At 31.9% G+C, this 16,050-nt stretch overlaps 1 protein-coding gene across 2 annotated transcripts; it reads right to left on the bottom strand.

Moving 5' to 3' along the window:
* Window positions 1-18: 18 nt before the first annotated feature.
* LOC123712835 lies at window positions 19-2,560 on the bottom strand. 2 transcript variants are annotated; one of them, XM_045666124.1, is made up of 2 exons: window positions 1,499-2,560; window positions 19-1,423 (listed from the first exon to the last, which is right to left on the bottom strand). In XM_045666124.1, the coding sequence occupies exons 1-2, from the start codon at window positions 2,558-2,560 to the stop codon at window positions 119-121; spliced, it is 2,367 nt and encodes a 788-aa protein (XP_045522080.1). In that variant the 3' UTR covers window positions 19-118. The 2 variants fall into 2 exon arrangements, with proteins under 2 accessions (XP_045522080.1, XP_045522081.1); XM_045666125.1 differs by having other exon boundaries at window positions 1,972-2,190.
* Window positions 2,561-16,050: the final 13,490 nt, after the last annotated feature.

The following is a 16,050-nucleotide window of genomic DNA, read 5'->3' as shown; positions in this document are numbered from 1 at the left end:
AAAACTATTTTTTTTTTTTTTTTTTTTAATAATTTTATGGCCTGGTAACGAGACCTTTAAGCCAAGTCTTATTTACGGTCACTAATTCACATGTTATTCTATCGTTTCACTTGTTTTCTTAAATCTTCCCCACGGTATTTTTGATGTATTTATATAATGCACTATAACACTTTTTGTTTTTGAGCAAATCACACAACTGGCGGCGGGAGGGATCACTAATTTCCATTATTTCACTTGCCAATATTAGTCTATTAAAAATGAATATTTGGTTTTGGCATTTAAAAAAGATATGGTTGATATCTGCGATCTCGTTATTATTACAGAAAGAGCAAATATTGTTAGTTATAATATTAAGTTTAGCGAGGTGCGCGGGTGCAGTGTTATGCCCAAAGCGCAATCTGTTGATTGTGGTAACGAACTCACGACTCACGATACAGCTAGTATTCAACTCATCATACCAGGGTCTTATATGTAAATTTTCCTGTATACTACCATACCATTTTCCTTTCAATTTTTGATCTTCTTCCCATAATGCTGTCCATAAAATTTTTATCGAGTTATTGATATAATAATAATAATCAGTCATAGGAACCTGTACCACATTTCTGACATTAAGAGTGTTAATCCCTTCATATGCAGCTTTGTCTGCTTTTTCGTTACCAGTAATACCTTTATGTGAGGGTACCCACATAAAGGCAACAGTTATATCTTTTTTATGCAACCGTAAGACAGTATCTTTAATTAAATAAATAATATAATTAGTTTTAAAATTATTAATATTAGAATGCTTAAGGCTATTTAAAAGACTCAAAGAGTCTGTCAAAATTAGAAAATATTTACAATTATTTATAGAAATTATAGATTTTAAAGCGGCAAAAACTGCATATGCCTCTGCTGTAAATATGGAGCACTTTTTATCGAGAGCAAAGCTTTGAGCAACATCTTTTTGAGAATCATATACCGCACTTCTCACAAAATCATTGCCTTTACTGCCATCAGTGTAGATTGTATAATACTTGTTATTTTCTTCTATAAAAGCCAGTAAATCTGAATTATTTTCGATTAAATTGGATAAAATCGTAATAGGATGAGTGATACAACTGTATGAATGAGTGTAACACGACCAGTGTGAAAGTTTTTTGATGTTCGAATAATGAGATTGTATTTCTAAGAAGATCTGGCACAGAGTTGGAGATGTACCTCTCAGGAGATCATTTGGTGAAGTGAGTGGACCATCTATATTGATTGGGTGAGGTATTATCCTATTTATAATTTGGATATTATTTGATGATAATAGTTTCAGGCAGTATCTTTCTGCAAGCATAAGTCGTCTCAATATCAATGGCATAATATTTGTTTCGACTTCCATGGCCCTTATGGGAGTCGAACACATTGCTCCTGATATGATCCTCAAAGCTCTGTTCTGCAATATATCCAATTTATGTACATGAGTGCTATTTAAATAAGCTAAAGAACTATAATCAAAATGACTTCTTACAATAGATTTATATAATAATGAAAGTATTTTGGGATCTGCACCCCATGTAACACCTGCTAGACATCTTAAAATGTTAACACCATTTAATGCATTTCTAGATACATATTTAATATGTTCTTCAAATGACAATTTCTGGTCAATGATAATACCTAAAAATTTGTGTGAGGTGACTCTTTGAATGACATCACCATTATAGACAACATCCACTACTGGTGTGTCCTTTCCAAATAGCATTAAATTACTTTTGCCAGCATTTATTTTCAATTTTAATGTGTGTTGATAATAATTATTTAACTGTCTTAAGGCAGTGTTAACATTTTCAATGGCTACTGTTAAATTTACATCTGAACTATACAACACTAAATCATCTGCAAATTGAAGTATATTTACATTTTTAGTATTAACATATTTACATATCTCACAAGTATACAAATTATACAACAAGGGTGATAATGTGGCACCTTGTATAGTACCTTTTGATGCAGTTCTAGGTCCATATAAGATATTGTTATGCCTAACATATAGTATTCTGTTATTGAGGAAATCATAAATCCATTTACATAATTGTCCAGGTATACCAGAATTACTGAGTACCTTCACCAGTATGCCAGGATCCACACTGTCAAATGCACCTTGCACATCTAGAAATACACAAACTGTGTGTAATTTATTGTTTTTTGCATTTTTCAGATCAGATATGAGAGAAATGAAGCTATCAACACAACTTCTTCCTCTGCGAAATCCATATTGAATGTGTGGAATGACATTATTGGATTCTGCATACCAGTCAAGTCGAGATTTCACCATATTTTCAAATATTTTTCCAATACATGATGATAACGAGATTGGACGATAAGAACTGATCTGTTCAGGTGACTTATCTGGTTTTAATATAGGTATTACACATTGAGTTTGCCATGAACTTGGTATGAGTTTTTTATGCCATAGATTATTAAGAACATTCAAAAATAGCTTTTGTACAGATTCAGATAGATGTTTTATTAATAAATATGGAAAATCATCTAAACCAGGACTAGTATTTCTTCTAGATTGTATACTCATTAAAAGTTCAGACCATGAAAAAGAATCCAATAAAAAATTAGATTGAGGATTTTCATTGTTAATATTAAAATAATTGTCTAATGACTTTGGGTCAAGTAAATTGTTACTATCTGATAACTTATCTAAAAGTGGCTCTACAAATTCATCCCTATATGATTTATTACCAATTCTGATACCCTTAAACTTTTTAATGAGATTCCAAATTTTACTGATGGGTGTAGTTCTATTGAAACTATTGCAAAAACCATTCCAACTGATTCTTTTTTGCTCCTTTATAGTGCGTTTTTTTAAAGCATCTAATCTTTTATAGTTGATGTAATTATATTCTGTTGAATCATTTCTATACAATTTCAAGGCTTTGTAAGATTGTATTACGGCTTGTTCACATATACTGTTCCACCAAGGGGCTGGTTGTCTACTCCTAAAGTTAGTCCTAGTGAATCTAGGAACTGCCATGAGTTTGAGTTTATTGAGCCGGTTACAAAACTCATCATAAGATTTTATTGGACTCTCTACGCTAACCATCATGTCATGGAAGACCAAACCAGCCAATTCACTATACTTTGTCCAATCTGTTTTATCATATAAAAATCTGTCAACATGTTTATTAATTGTGTATCTTTCAATGCACATTGTAATGTTTGTTATGGTTGGATAATGATAACTACCCATAGCATCATCATGTACTGACCATTCACAAAGAGGAGCCACACATGGACTAACAAAGCTTACATCTATTGCTGAGGGGTTGCGTGTAGGATAATTTACTGTAGTAAAGCTACCATTATTCAAAATACATAAATCACATTCATCAATTATATTATATAAGTTATTCCCTCGACTTTTCGTAGACATACATCCAAAAGCAATATGATGTGCATTGAAATCACCACTTACAAAAAGAGGCTTCGGTAATTCTCTTATAATATTGTGCAATCTATTCATTCTTATACTCCTACGTGACGGAGGACAGTACACACAAAGAATAGACAGTGTAGTATTTTCTGTGTATATACTTATGGCTATAGTTTGAATATCTTCATAAAAAGTAGTATTTATAACATTGTGTTTCAAATATGGTTTAATTAATATTCCTACACCATTACGAGGATTTTTTGAATTTTTATTGTAGAAATTATAACCGGAAATATAAAAAGATTGATGGTCTTTTAACCATGTCTCATTTAGTAAACAAATATCAATATTATTTTCATTTAAGAAGTTTGTAAGAAGATGTTTTTTATGATTTGCACCTTGAACATTAAATTGCGCAATACGTAGAGATGATGTTGTATATGGTTGTGTATCCATTATATTGACAAATTTTTAATAAGTATATCTTTAATAAATGTTGTAGTTATAGGCTCATTATCATTCTTATTACCTATTTGAACCAGTGTTTGTACCAGGGCCATAAGTACATCACTGTTTGCAATTATTTGTGATTTTATATCATTAATACTTACAGCCTGTGAGACAGGCTTAATATTTACAGATTTATTTACATGTTTGGGTGCATTATTTACACTAATCACTTTTTTATTTACAGGGTTGGAGCGTGGTGGAAGGGGAGGGAACTCATTGTTATCTTTTGTGCTGGCAATGCTTGCATATGTTATTTTATTTTTCTTTTCTAGGATTTTATTCATTTTTATTGGACACATTTTGGATATTGCTAAATGAGGTCCACTGCAATTTACACAGCAAATCTCATTTTGTTTATTGCAGTCTTTATAAGAATGTTCACCTGAACAAATAGAGCAACGCTGTTTGCCATTACAAATTTTAGCATAATGATTAAATTTCATACATTTGAAACATTGTTGGAGAGGAGGTATATATTCAAACACTCTGTAAAAATATAAATCATATTGGACACTCTCAGGTAAAGAGTTTGCCAAAAATGTGATACTAACAGTTTGTGTTCCGACTAATTCATTGCCAATTTTTTTCATAAATCTCCTAACTGCAATTATTTCATTTGTAGAAGTTAATTTCGTAAATAGTTCTTTATTTGATATACTTGCAGGCACAAATCTGATAATACCAGTTTTTTCAATTTGAGCTGCTGGAATGTATGCTTTCATATCATGTTTCTCAAGAAAATGTATATTGTGTATCAAGTTATTAGCTGTATTATGTTGTTTAAATATGACAACAATTTTATTTGCGCTAATTCGCCTTATTGCCACCACGCCTTTAATTTCGGAGAATATGTGGTTTAAATATATTGGGCTTTTATTTCCCAGCCTGTCCTGAATATTTTTGTTTTCAATAAAAACCTTAAATTCCATATTAATAGAATTTTCAGGATAAAGTCTTTTATAATTAGGCTTGAGATATGGGATATACGAGTCTTTCTCACCGCCTCCGCCGCCAGCATCAGAAACATTTTGGGGATCTTCGAGCCGCCGTCGTGGTCTCTTTTTTGAGTTGGGCGGGTCAAGCCCGCCCCCCTCGTTTCCTTCCATTTGTATTATTTATACACTATGTTTATATTTAATTTGTCTATTAATACTGTTATTTACAAAGAAATAATCTTTATTTTAATTAAAGTATTATTTTAGAAAAAAATAGTACCGCGCTTTTTCAATTTCCCGCCAAGAAAACAAATAAAACTATAGCCAATAGCCATAGAGCATTTTAATAATAGACAAAGAAATCAGAATACAGAATAAAACAGTAACTAGTAGGAAATTTAACACTCTGTGGTCTGTAGTATATCAAATAAATAAATATAAATCTTTTAATACCTAAATACATAAAGGCCCTTAATACTTAAATAGGTAAAAATGTTGAAAATTAATGGAGGCATTAATTTATTAATTATTGTATATATGTCGAAACAATAACGCTGGGTCGGCTGTCATTCTCAACCTGCTGTTGTAATAATAGTAATTTTATTGTCATTATTATTAATGTTGGAGCAATGGCCTCAGCTGCCATTGTCATTATAATTTAATAATAGAAGACTACAATATTCCTTAATTTCTCGTCCATTGCTAGTTGACCGTTTTGCACCATTATATAGGTGCTGCTCTCGTTGCTAGCTTCTTATAAAATATAAACATGTTTAATTTTACGCAGGCAGTAGTTTTCATCTAGGCCAGTGTTATTTCTTTTTACATGTATTATTGAATGTAATAAAATTCACATCGATAAGAAAAAAATGAAATAACTATTTATTACTTGATTTTATTTCAATGTTAAATTATCATTATTATGTGACCGAGTAAAGTTATGAGCTACTGTTTCTTAAAACAAATATTTTTCTTTAGATATTGAAACAAACCGCACTTAGAACAAATAAAAAGTTATATATGAATGAACCCTTTCATATAGAGTTGCATATTTTATTGTTACATTTTATTCTATCCTATACACCAATTAATCGTAACATGTAAAAATTTGTTCATTTTATTTTCTACAATACTAGTACATAGCTTACACTACGATAATGATCATTACTAGTTTAGTATTTATTGTCTTGTTTCGGCATTATGGTCGTGTGTCCGAATACTCCTTTTTATATTCACTACACTAGTTTTAATAACTCATAAGGTTCTCTCGAGGCGTCTTGTTCCCGTATTTCAAAGTTGGATAATTTCAGCATTCACATGGTAATGTAGTCAGTTAGGTAAGTGTTATCCACTTTAAATCCTTGTTGATACTTTCATTTTAATATATTTGATTTATTTAATAAATTAAAACCATAAGTCGAATGTGTCCTTTTGCCAATTCGACTTATGGTCTTTCAAGAAAAGAGCGTACCAATTCTTAATAGCCGGCAACGCACTCGCGAGCCCTCTGGCAAGTGATACCTCCACCCGTGGACACTCCACGGGTGGAGGTATCACTTAACATCAAGTGTGGCTCATGTCCGAAAGTGAACAACAATAAAATAGGACACCTGAAAAAGAAAAAGTTCTAATTAATCAATATAATTTCAGATTAGTAAGTACGAAAGTTAGGGCTACGATGTGGACAGGTAATGCTTGTACAGTAGAGATTAAAGGAAGATATAGAAGGAGTTAAGCAGATAGGGACGGGGTGTGAATTCCATGGCATCACTGATCTTAAAGGATTCGCCACGGAAGGAACAGTTATGTGATGGGATTTCAAGCATAAAATTTCGTAAGAGCGTAGGATATAGCAATGGGCTACCAAAACATTTAAATTGTGTTTTAAATTGGAAGGAGTTTTAGGATTGAACAGAATGCAATATAAAAGATGGAGAAAGTGAGCATCACGATGACGAATGGTTAACCAGCCTACCTCTTACGGAACGCTGAGATGTGATCATACTTTCTTACACCAAATATAAAACGGATACAGACACTTGGAAACGATCCAGTTTAGTAATGGCAGAAGGAGAGATGAGCTATTGATGTTTTAGCGCTTAAAGGAAGGAAAGGTTACTGAAGCAACCATACAATTTGCGGATGAATTCCTTAACATGCTGCTCCCTGGATAAATTTTGATCAATTAAGAGCCCAAATTCTTCATGTACGGCTAATTTTTTAAAATCACTCTGTCGATATGTACAGGAGGTAATCTGGCCTAATTAATACTCCTAAGGGCTGCCAATAATTATAACTTTGCTCTTGTTGGTATTAATTTGTAGGCCATAATCTTTACTCCAGTAAACTATCTTTGCCAACTCGTAGATAATAGTAGATTGTATGGCTTGCGGGAGCTCATTGAGGTCATTAATTGAACGTAGAATTAATGAAAATTAGTTGAAAGACGGAAAGTTAGTTAGTTATTCAACCGAAATCCACTGAGACATGCAATTGCTGGTCTTAATTCACTCGCGTCACCCTTTAAGATAGTTCGAGAAACAGTAAACACAAATGTAAAGAACCATTAATAGATTAACAATCCTTATATTAGAATTTTATAGTTTATTGTGTTAAAAGTGTTGATGAAATCTAGTAATGCGAAAAGCCGTAATAAAAATTTGGTATGAAAATATTAGAACGTGACCTCACAAAGATTTATGATTGCAAAAAGTTTTTATGATTCGTAAAATATAAGTTTCGCGAAACAACACCCTCAAAATGAGCAAAAAGGTGATTTGGACATAGCCTCGGGTATTTTGTGTTTACTTATAATTTGTACGAAACCTTTAGGCTCTTGTAGGCCTAAGGTTAAACGAGTTATTACTTTAAAAAATACTAGAAGCTTTGAATGTCTAATCAAGTAGCAGTTTTTTGAAGAAAAAAATACAATTTCCAATTAAGAGTGACAAAGTTAATTCAGAAACATTATAGGCGACCTACAGTACTTAAGATTTTGGCAAATTTTGCTGCGCACCACCGCTATGTCCACTGGTTCCAACCAGCTGCGCACTGAAGTATTTTTGAATCAATTCGACTTAGGCTCCTTCAAGAAAAGAGCGTTCTAATACCAATTCTATAAGGGCCGGCATCGCACTCGCAAGGCCTCTGGCATTGGCATTGTCCATGGGCGGCGGTATAACTTAATATCGGTATAGCCTCCTGCCCGTTTGCACCCTGTTCTATAAATAAAAAAAATACAAACCTTATTCAGAAAAACCAAATCAGTCATTTGCCTTTTCCTGTCTTGGTATACCTAATGATGTGGTCTGTGCTAAATATAATTAAGGTTAAGGAAAAGTGTAAAAAGTCTAAAGTGTTATGTTATTAAAATGATGTATTTGTTAGCAATTTCAGGAAGCACTGGTTTGAATTTTAACAAAATGTATTGTTTTTAATAGTTCATTTATCGGGGAAGGCTATATAAAACGCTATGACCCAAATAACGCGTTCGATTTTGTGGTTCACAACCAGTGATATTCAGTTTAAAATATCGATAAACTCATCGTATACAGAAACGAAATTTTTAAATTTTATGGAAAACTTTAAATTTAACGACGTTTTAACAAATGAAAAATCAGTTTACAGTGTCATTAGAGGTGCCGCCTGTCGCTCGCGTCCTGAATATTTATAAGAAGAGCAAAGTAATTAGAGCGAGAGAATCTTTCAACCTGTCCCAAACATAATAGAAGCTTCCAAAGTGTACTATAACTAATTTCCCTTTAGTCAGGTTTTACTGGCTGTAATAATTATTAATTAATAATTCAATTCATGTTTCATTTCAATTTTGTAACTCTGACCTTTAAATTTTACTAAGCAAACATTAGCGTCTTAATAAATTAAATTCAACGGAAACCTGGGAGACGGCATTTTGAATATTAATTATATCCCATGAATTAACGAGTAAATAAACTTTAATAATTCTTAATTATAATAAAGAGAAAAGTGGCAATATTCATTGCCAATGTTAATGTTGAAGAATTAACCATAATTACCTTAGTAAAGTATATGCCTATATTTTTAGTTACATTTTATAAGACCATTTATAGTAACGTAATCCATAGTTTTGTCGTAAAAGCATATGTGGCTTCGAATTCCAGATAACCCAATTAGACTAATTTCGTTTTTATAATAAAAGCCTCAACCTCACAAAAAATCACTTTAAATTGTAAATTATTAAGTTAGATAAAAGTTGCTACTAAGCGTTAGACTTGCGTCGAATTATGTCAAAATTCACGATATCAAAGTAACCAATGTCAAGTATATATGTAGTGCCTCATTCATTCACTAAAGACTACCTATACATAATTAATATATGGCGCCAAGGAAGGAATTTGGTACAAATAATGGATTAATATTAGAGGAATACAAGTTTTAAAGTAGTACAAATATCTAGTCCACGTCAATCCCTGACTTAGCGTTGGATTCGATAACATGAGAAACGCAGCAGTGGAGATAACGGCGAAATCTACGGTTTGAGCGAAGATTTATGGGTGGGATCATGGGCCTGAGAATTACAAAACTTAAACAGTATACTAAAGCCTTAACTTAAGAAACCTATGGTATGAGATTATTCAGAAGATGAGAGGGTTAATCTTTTTTTATTTATGTAAAGAAAGAAATACTTATTATTTCTGTTATGATTTTTTAAAATATTGCATGAAGTTTGTGAATATGTTTCTCGTAGACTAAATCAAATTTTGATTACTCGACGGGCCATAATGATTCATTAACATATGTATTGAAATATAAATAGGACAATTTAAATGAGGCCTCAAGGAAAGCCTCTTTTGAATATTTATGATCTGTTATTGAAATAATTAAACTTGCTTTATGGCAATATTATTGTGATTTAAATGTTGGTTTTGTATGCAAATTCTGAGAAATTGAAAATTAAAACAATAATTTCAAAACAATGGTAATTTCTTCTTAGCTCTTTTGGTCTTTAGCAAGTTAGTGGATGCTAAGCTATCAATCACATTAATGTTTTTCTAGCTATATTTAATTGTACATATTTAATACGAGAGAAATAAATGTTGGAGTTTAATATAGTTTCGTTTGAATACACGGTCTTACCAATTACATGTAGATTGTAAATACCTATTATTATTTATTATAAAAGGACAAAACTAATTTACGTATTTAAAAACAGTTTAATCTTTAAAAACCGCACGTAACTTCATTAGCCTTATAATTTGACTTTGGAAAGAATAGATAATTGGCATTTAGATTTAAAACGTAGGTTTAGATTTGTTTTTGTAAACACGTAAGAAATTCTGAGTTTGTCATGCAAAAATATGTAAGGCCTGCAAGTGGCTAACATTTTTAACAAATATTTAAAAGTATTGGCTATAACTAGGGAGTTCGCGAGCTATTTCGTATTGATAGGAATTAAAGTACGGAATTATACGACACAATGTTCTAATTGAATTAAAGTCGGTGCTGCGGTTTTAAGCTATTAAAAGGGTTTAAATGTGTTAAAAAATCGATACCAAATGATTCGCTCGTGTCAGCCTCTGGGGCTGTGCTGTGCTATTATCGCAGGAGGTAGATGAAAAAATGAAAAAAATATTAGCTTTAATTGGGCCCAATGGATTTATTAGAACCCCTTAAATACAAAAAAGGTAAACATTTTACTTACGGACTTCGTTAGATCGTTGAAGTCCGCGAATCTGAGCCTCTGTATTATGGCTTTGGGAACGCGATTATTCGTGGTATGACTGTTTTTTTTTTTTGAAATTATTATTGATTTGCGAACATAAAATGGACTTCGATACGATAAAAAACATGAAATAAATAACATTAAAAAAATTGAAATGGTCTGCTTTCGGAATATCAGTGACTTGGGTACCTCATTTATGTTTTTTTTTATATAAAATAAAAACAACAGTCAAAGAGGCATACATGCAAATGATATACACACTTTTTATTTGTTGACACTTTTGAAGCGCTCTTAATAGAAAACGCAGCACTATGGTGGCTGTCTATTTTCTGCGGTCGTTCGCAGGATTTTAAAATGAACACTGCAAGTCTGCCAAGCGTGCATTTCATATAGATGTTTTTCAATCTAAAAAAATCTTTAAAAAATCATAACTTGAAACGTCTGCCTTTACGATTTTTATTTCATTATGACAACATTTTTAAACATCAGCCTTATGAGCAAATGATAGTATACCTATTTTTTACATTGACACCGCAGCGCTACCATGTTGGCAGACGTGATTCTTAATATGCTTTATTAAGGACTTTTAAAACATTCTGTCACATGAGCAAATCACATAGATATTTTGCTTGCCAGCTCTCTAGCTGTTCTATTAATGTTAGGACAAAAATAATATTAGATTGACGAAAGGTCAGTATTAGGTCAATATTAGGTCGAAAAATGCGTCTTGGACTACCAAAACTAATAATATTAAAATATATTTCGTCAGATTTTCGCAAGAGCCGGCATGGAAAATACTTTTACGTTCAATTTAACTGGCGATGAATATTATCAATGCGGTCGCATTTGACCCATGTTTTCGTGAATTTTCAACGGACCATCATGCATGGATATTTTGCTGAAAATCAATTTTACTCATCCCTATTCGAGGTATGAATTCCATTAATTTAAATGTCTAACATCACCATAGCTATAATTTATGACTTGTTGCCTGTTGTCTGATGAATTCTCTTCGTTGTTCTAATATATTTATGAATAAAAACATTTACTTTTTAAGATTATGTTGATATACCTTTAAAAAAAAATAACAATCGTAAAACATTTTGTTACAATACCGGAGAATAAAATCATAACCTAAGCTACAAATAAAAGTAATTTTTGCTGTACAAATAAACTAATACGTAACATTATTGTTATACATAACACGGCTTCTAAAGAAAATTAACACGAACCCTTAATCTTAAAAATAGATATATGCGCCTTAAGATAGTAAGAAGCTTAATCAGCACGAAGAAAATAGTAAAATTCAGTTCACTCAACCGACCTCGAGAGTCAAGTTTCAATATCTAATTTTCAGAATTTCAATTTCAACTTATCTTAAGAAATGAATGAGAGAAGTTGTGTAAAGCAAGAGTTTGCGAAATCTTGTTATGCTTGTAACATATAGTTGGCAGATTAAACTTTGAAACTAACGTTGAATTCCTTTCAGTCGCGTTGTGGTTACTATCTAGAACTGTTTTGACAAGACGTACAACAATGGATCAAAAACTATATTGTGTAAGTTAAATTCTAAACTGTAGATAGAAGCACTTGTCTGTGCACACCTGAGTGTTGTTTAAGGTTCTTTTTGTTGCGCACCAACATATATATATATATGGAAACGGAGTATGTATTTAGGGACAAGAAAAGAGCGAACCAATTCTTAAACTTGAGAGCCTCTTACAGTATGAGTGTCTAGGTCTTACTTAACTTTAGGTGAGCTTCCTACCCGATTATGCTGTTCTAAAAAAAACATGACTTATAAAAAGGTTTGGCTCAGACTTTTTTCCGTCCCATGCGATACATACACAAATAAGCTGTTTAGGAAAAGCTTGGACCTATCTTAAAATTGATATTTACGGCGAATTAGGTGTGTGTTACGCTTAATAAACGCCTGCGAGAATAAAATAAATAGTTTATAATCAATAAATCTGTTAAGATTGCAAATCAACGTAGGACATTATTTTTTAATGCAAATATATAAAAATCAGCAACGTAGAATGTACATAGGTTTCGTCTTGAATTTTCAAAGCATGACTGAAATAGGTAACACATTTCTGGTGATTTTTGTGGCTTATTCATTAAATTCTCACTGAGAAGCTTACATATGTGTGTTTAAGCTATGCTGACTGCCGAAATTACGTGTTGACGCGTTCAACCGATTTAATTACCTCGCCTCATGTTTATGCTAAGAATGTTGGTTTCGTAGAGCTACACCGCACTGCAAAGTCAGTGCTTGAATTTGCAAAATACCTTTGAGCTGACATATGCTCTGTAAAACTATCGAAGAAAATAAAACCGTGACTAAAATATAGTCCATTCGATAGCAGTAAAAAATTTAATCTCATCGATATATCATACACTTTTAAGTAAAAAAGAAATGTAGGTTAAAACCTCTTTTTAGCTAGATATTCTCTTTGGTACTCTGTGAAATGTAACCTGTTAAATGGCGATTGCACTTATAGATGTTTGCTTACCTTATGAATAATTAAAAAAAACTACACAATTAAAGAACAAACATCGTAAGAAAATTAAGTTTAGTTTCTGACTTTTATCTGAAAACTACAGCTATAAACTTCGCTAAACTTTAACGTCACCTTGAAATATCGAGACTTATTACTTGTGGGCATTGTGCACTTATAATTTATAACTTTATTGTTAAAGGCACTCGAAGAGGCTTTGTCCTTATGATCATCATTAATATAATAAACATTACTTGATGTATTCTATAATTAGATATAAAATATATACCTACACGTTCCTCGTGATCATTCTAGATATTGATGGAAAACCGCCAAAAACTTAACTTAAACCTTGTTGTCACTGACTTTTTAGTACGGAATATCAAGCACTACAAATTTGCTTTGGAACTGAACTAACTAACTGAACTAAACTACCAACATGCGGCCGTTTTGTTTTGTTTTTTAGACTTCATTTGCAAATTCATCTGCCACGAAAAAGACATTTCATTTTTCTGATTAATTTATGACACACACAAATAAAGTGGCTTTCTAATAATTAAAATTTCAAAATCAGTATATCCAAAGATTACCTCCTACAAACTCACAAACTTTACATCTTTATTTTTGTCATATCATTCATACGTTATTGATTATTTCAATTAAAGGGGTTAACCAAAAAGTGAAGATTTTTTAAATATATATTTCACATTGCCTTAAATAAAGTTATTCCCTGTAGTGCGTATAAGTACACAGGAATGCTGCCGTATACTATTCTTAGAGTGACATAAATTACCTGAGGTTACATGAAGTGGAAAGATTACCTAAATCTTAATTAAGTATTTGCGTAAATAAGCAACACTAAAATTATCAATAAAATCTATACCTCAGTAACGTTTCAACTAAATTCATATTTACCTGCATCACAATTTTAAAATAAATAATGTTTGTTAAACATGTTGAACCATTTATATAGACTTTCGGGGCATTGTCCCAAACGCTTTAGGACAGCTATCCAACCATCACCCTTTAGTCATCTCCCCTTTGTTCTCTAAAATAATGGAGTCCATTATAAACAGGCCATACTTCGGTATCCAGATGAGCATCAGCTAATCAGTGACCGACAAGACGGCTTTCACTGAGGTCGATGAGCTGGTGGATTTTGAGCTTACCTCACACACAGCTTGGAGTCCAAAGAGGAAGCACTATGGGTCAGTTAAAATATAGCGAAATAATGATAATTAACACGAAAAACACTTAAAGTTTGTTTTGGTATCAAAGCATGACGTACCATGTCATAGGGACTGGTTCGACGCCATCTTGTCTACGAGTATTACATTTTGGTGGGTTCTAGGAAATTCGTATAATTTGAATTATTCAAAACAATACTCAACGGAATTAAAAATAACAATGTGTATAGGTTCTATAGTCACTAATAAATAATCTGTGATGGTTTTTAATGTCTTATGATATAGCCTACTGCACAAAACACCTGAAAACCAAACAAGAAAGTAATCCTCGTGTATCCTTTTCATCAGAAATTAATGGTGTGGAAATCATGTTTGTATCTGTGGTCGGTTTCTAATTGTTTCGAAGAACCCTACTCCCATTAGAGATAATTGTTTTGGTTGAATATCTTGCGTAAAGAGAAGATTCAGAGTCTTACATATTAACATTGTCCTGAAATAGATTATTATCACGCGAACAAACTCTCAAAGCTAAGGCTAACACCGTCTGCGATTATAAAAAATACAGTATGTTTCAGGCGCCTTCTTCAAATCCACAGGCAAACTTAAGTTTTTATTAAAAAACCCATGGGAATATGGAATTGAATGCAGGATCTCACAGTTGAAAGTCACATGTAAGCAACTAATTTAACAATGTTCATATTTTTTATTATTTAACTTAAACAGTCAAGAAAAAATTGCTGTCTATGCGCTGTTAGTAAGGAATAAAAATTAATTAAAATCTCTTTAAACATCTAAACAAACAATTTAGAAATATATGAAAGAATTACATTATGAAATTGTTACTTTTAAGAGAATACTAAACATGATTAGAGTAATTTTAACTTCGTTAAGTTTCATAGTAAAAGGTTTGACAGCGAAGTTAGAAACTACTTCAAACTTCACACCAGCTAAAAGAGGCTTCGTATAAATTATTCATTTTAATTACCTTGATCCCAAGAGGAAGTATTTATACGTGGCTCGCTAGACTAGTACTGTGGTTGGCTTTCACATGTCAGTAATATTATAGGGGAGATCGTTTGGCCTTTTAAGTATATCCCAAAAGTGTTTCATGCATATTTCCTCTTTTGTAGTCTGTACTGCTAAGTTGACATATAGCTAAAGTTGTGCCGTCGCGCCGTGCCTTTAAATGTCAATTCAAGATATGCCAAATGTCTAAAAACGCGCGTAATTGTCTTTAATTTGTTCTAGACTATGACTATAATTGTTAAATGATTCTAAGCGATAGTTTACGTAAAAGGTTAATTTATAGAAATATAGATTCTGGTTTGTATAATTTGATACTGTGTTTCTAAGCAGACAAGATGGCGGTTATCTGCCGTTTGGCTATAATTACAATAGCAAATGCCAAATAAACATGATAGAATGTCGAATATATGCTTGGACAATCCATTCAATGTCAAGAGTAGTGAGGTCAAGAGGTTGTATTGAAACAAAACATTCGCACTTTGTGCGCAAAAGGAAAATGATAAGAAAGGAAAACTCGACATTTTAGGAGCTTTTGTCGACGTGAAGTTGGAGGGTTTATTGTCTCTATTGTTATTATGATTTTAAAATTTTATAAGTTCAAATATTTATTTAAAGTAATTTGTGTGGACGATGACTGATTAGAATTTAATAATAATATTAATTCACCGTAATGAAAATAAATATATCTATAATAATTTAATTTCATTCATGTACAATACAATAATGAACGTAATTTTAATAAAATCGAAATCCTACTTAGAAATTTTGCATCAAC

Source organism: Pieris brassicae, chromosome 8, assembly GCF_905147105.1.
Source record: "Pieris brassicae chromosome 8, ilPieBrab1.1, whole genome shotgun sequence".
Classification (NCBI taxonomy): Eukaryota; Metazoa; Arthropoda; class Insecta; order Lepidoptera; family Pieridae; genus Pieris; species Pieris brassicae.
The sequence above is the reverse complement of the archived record's forward strand: the minus strand, read 5'-3'. Positions and strand labels throughout refer to the sequence as shown.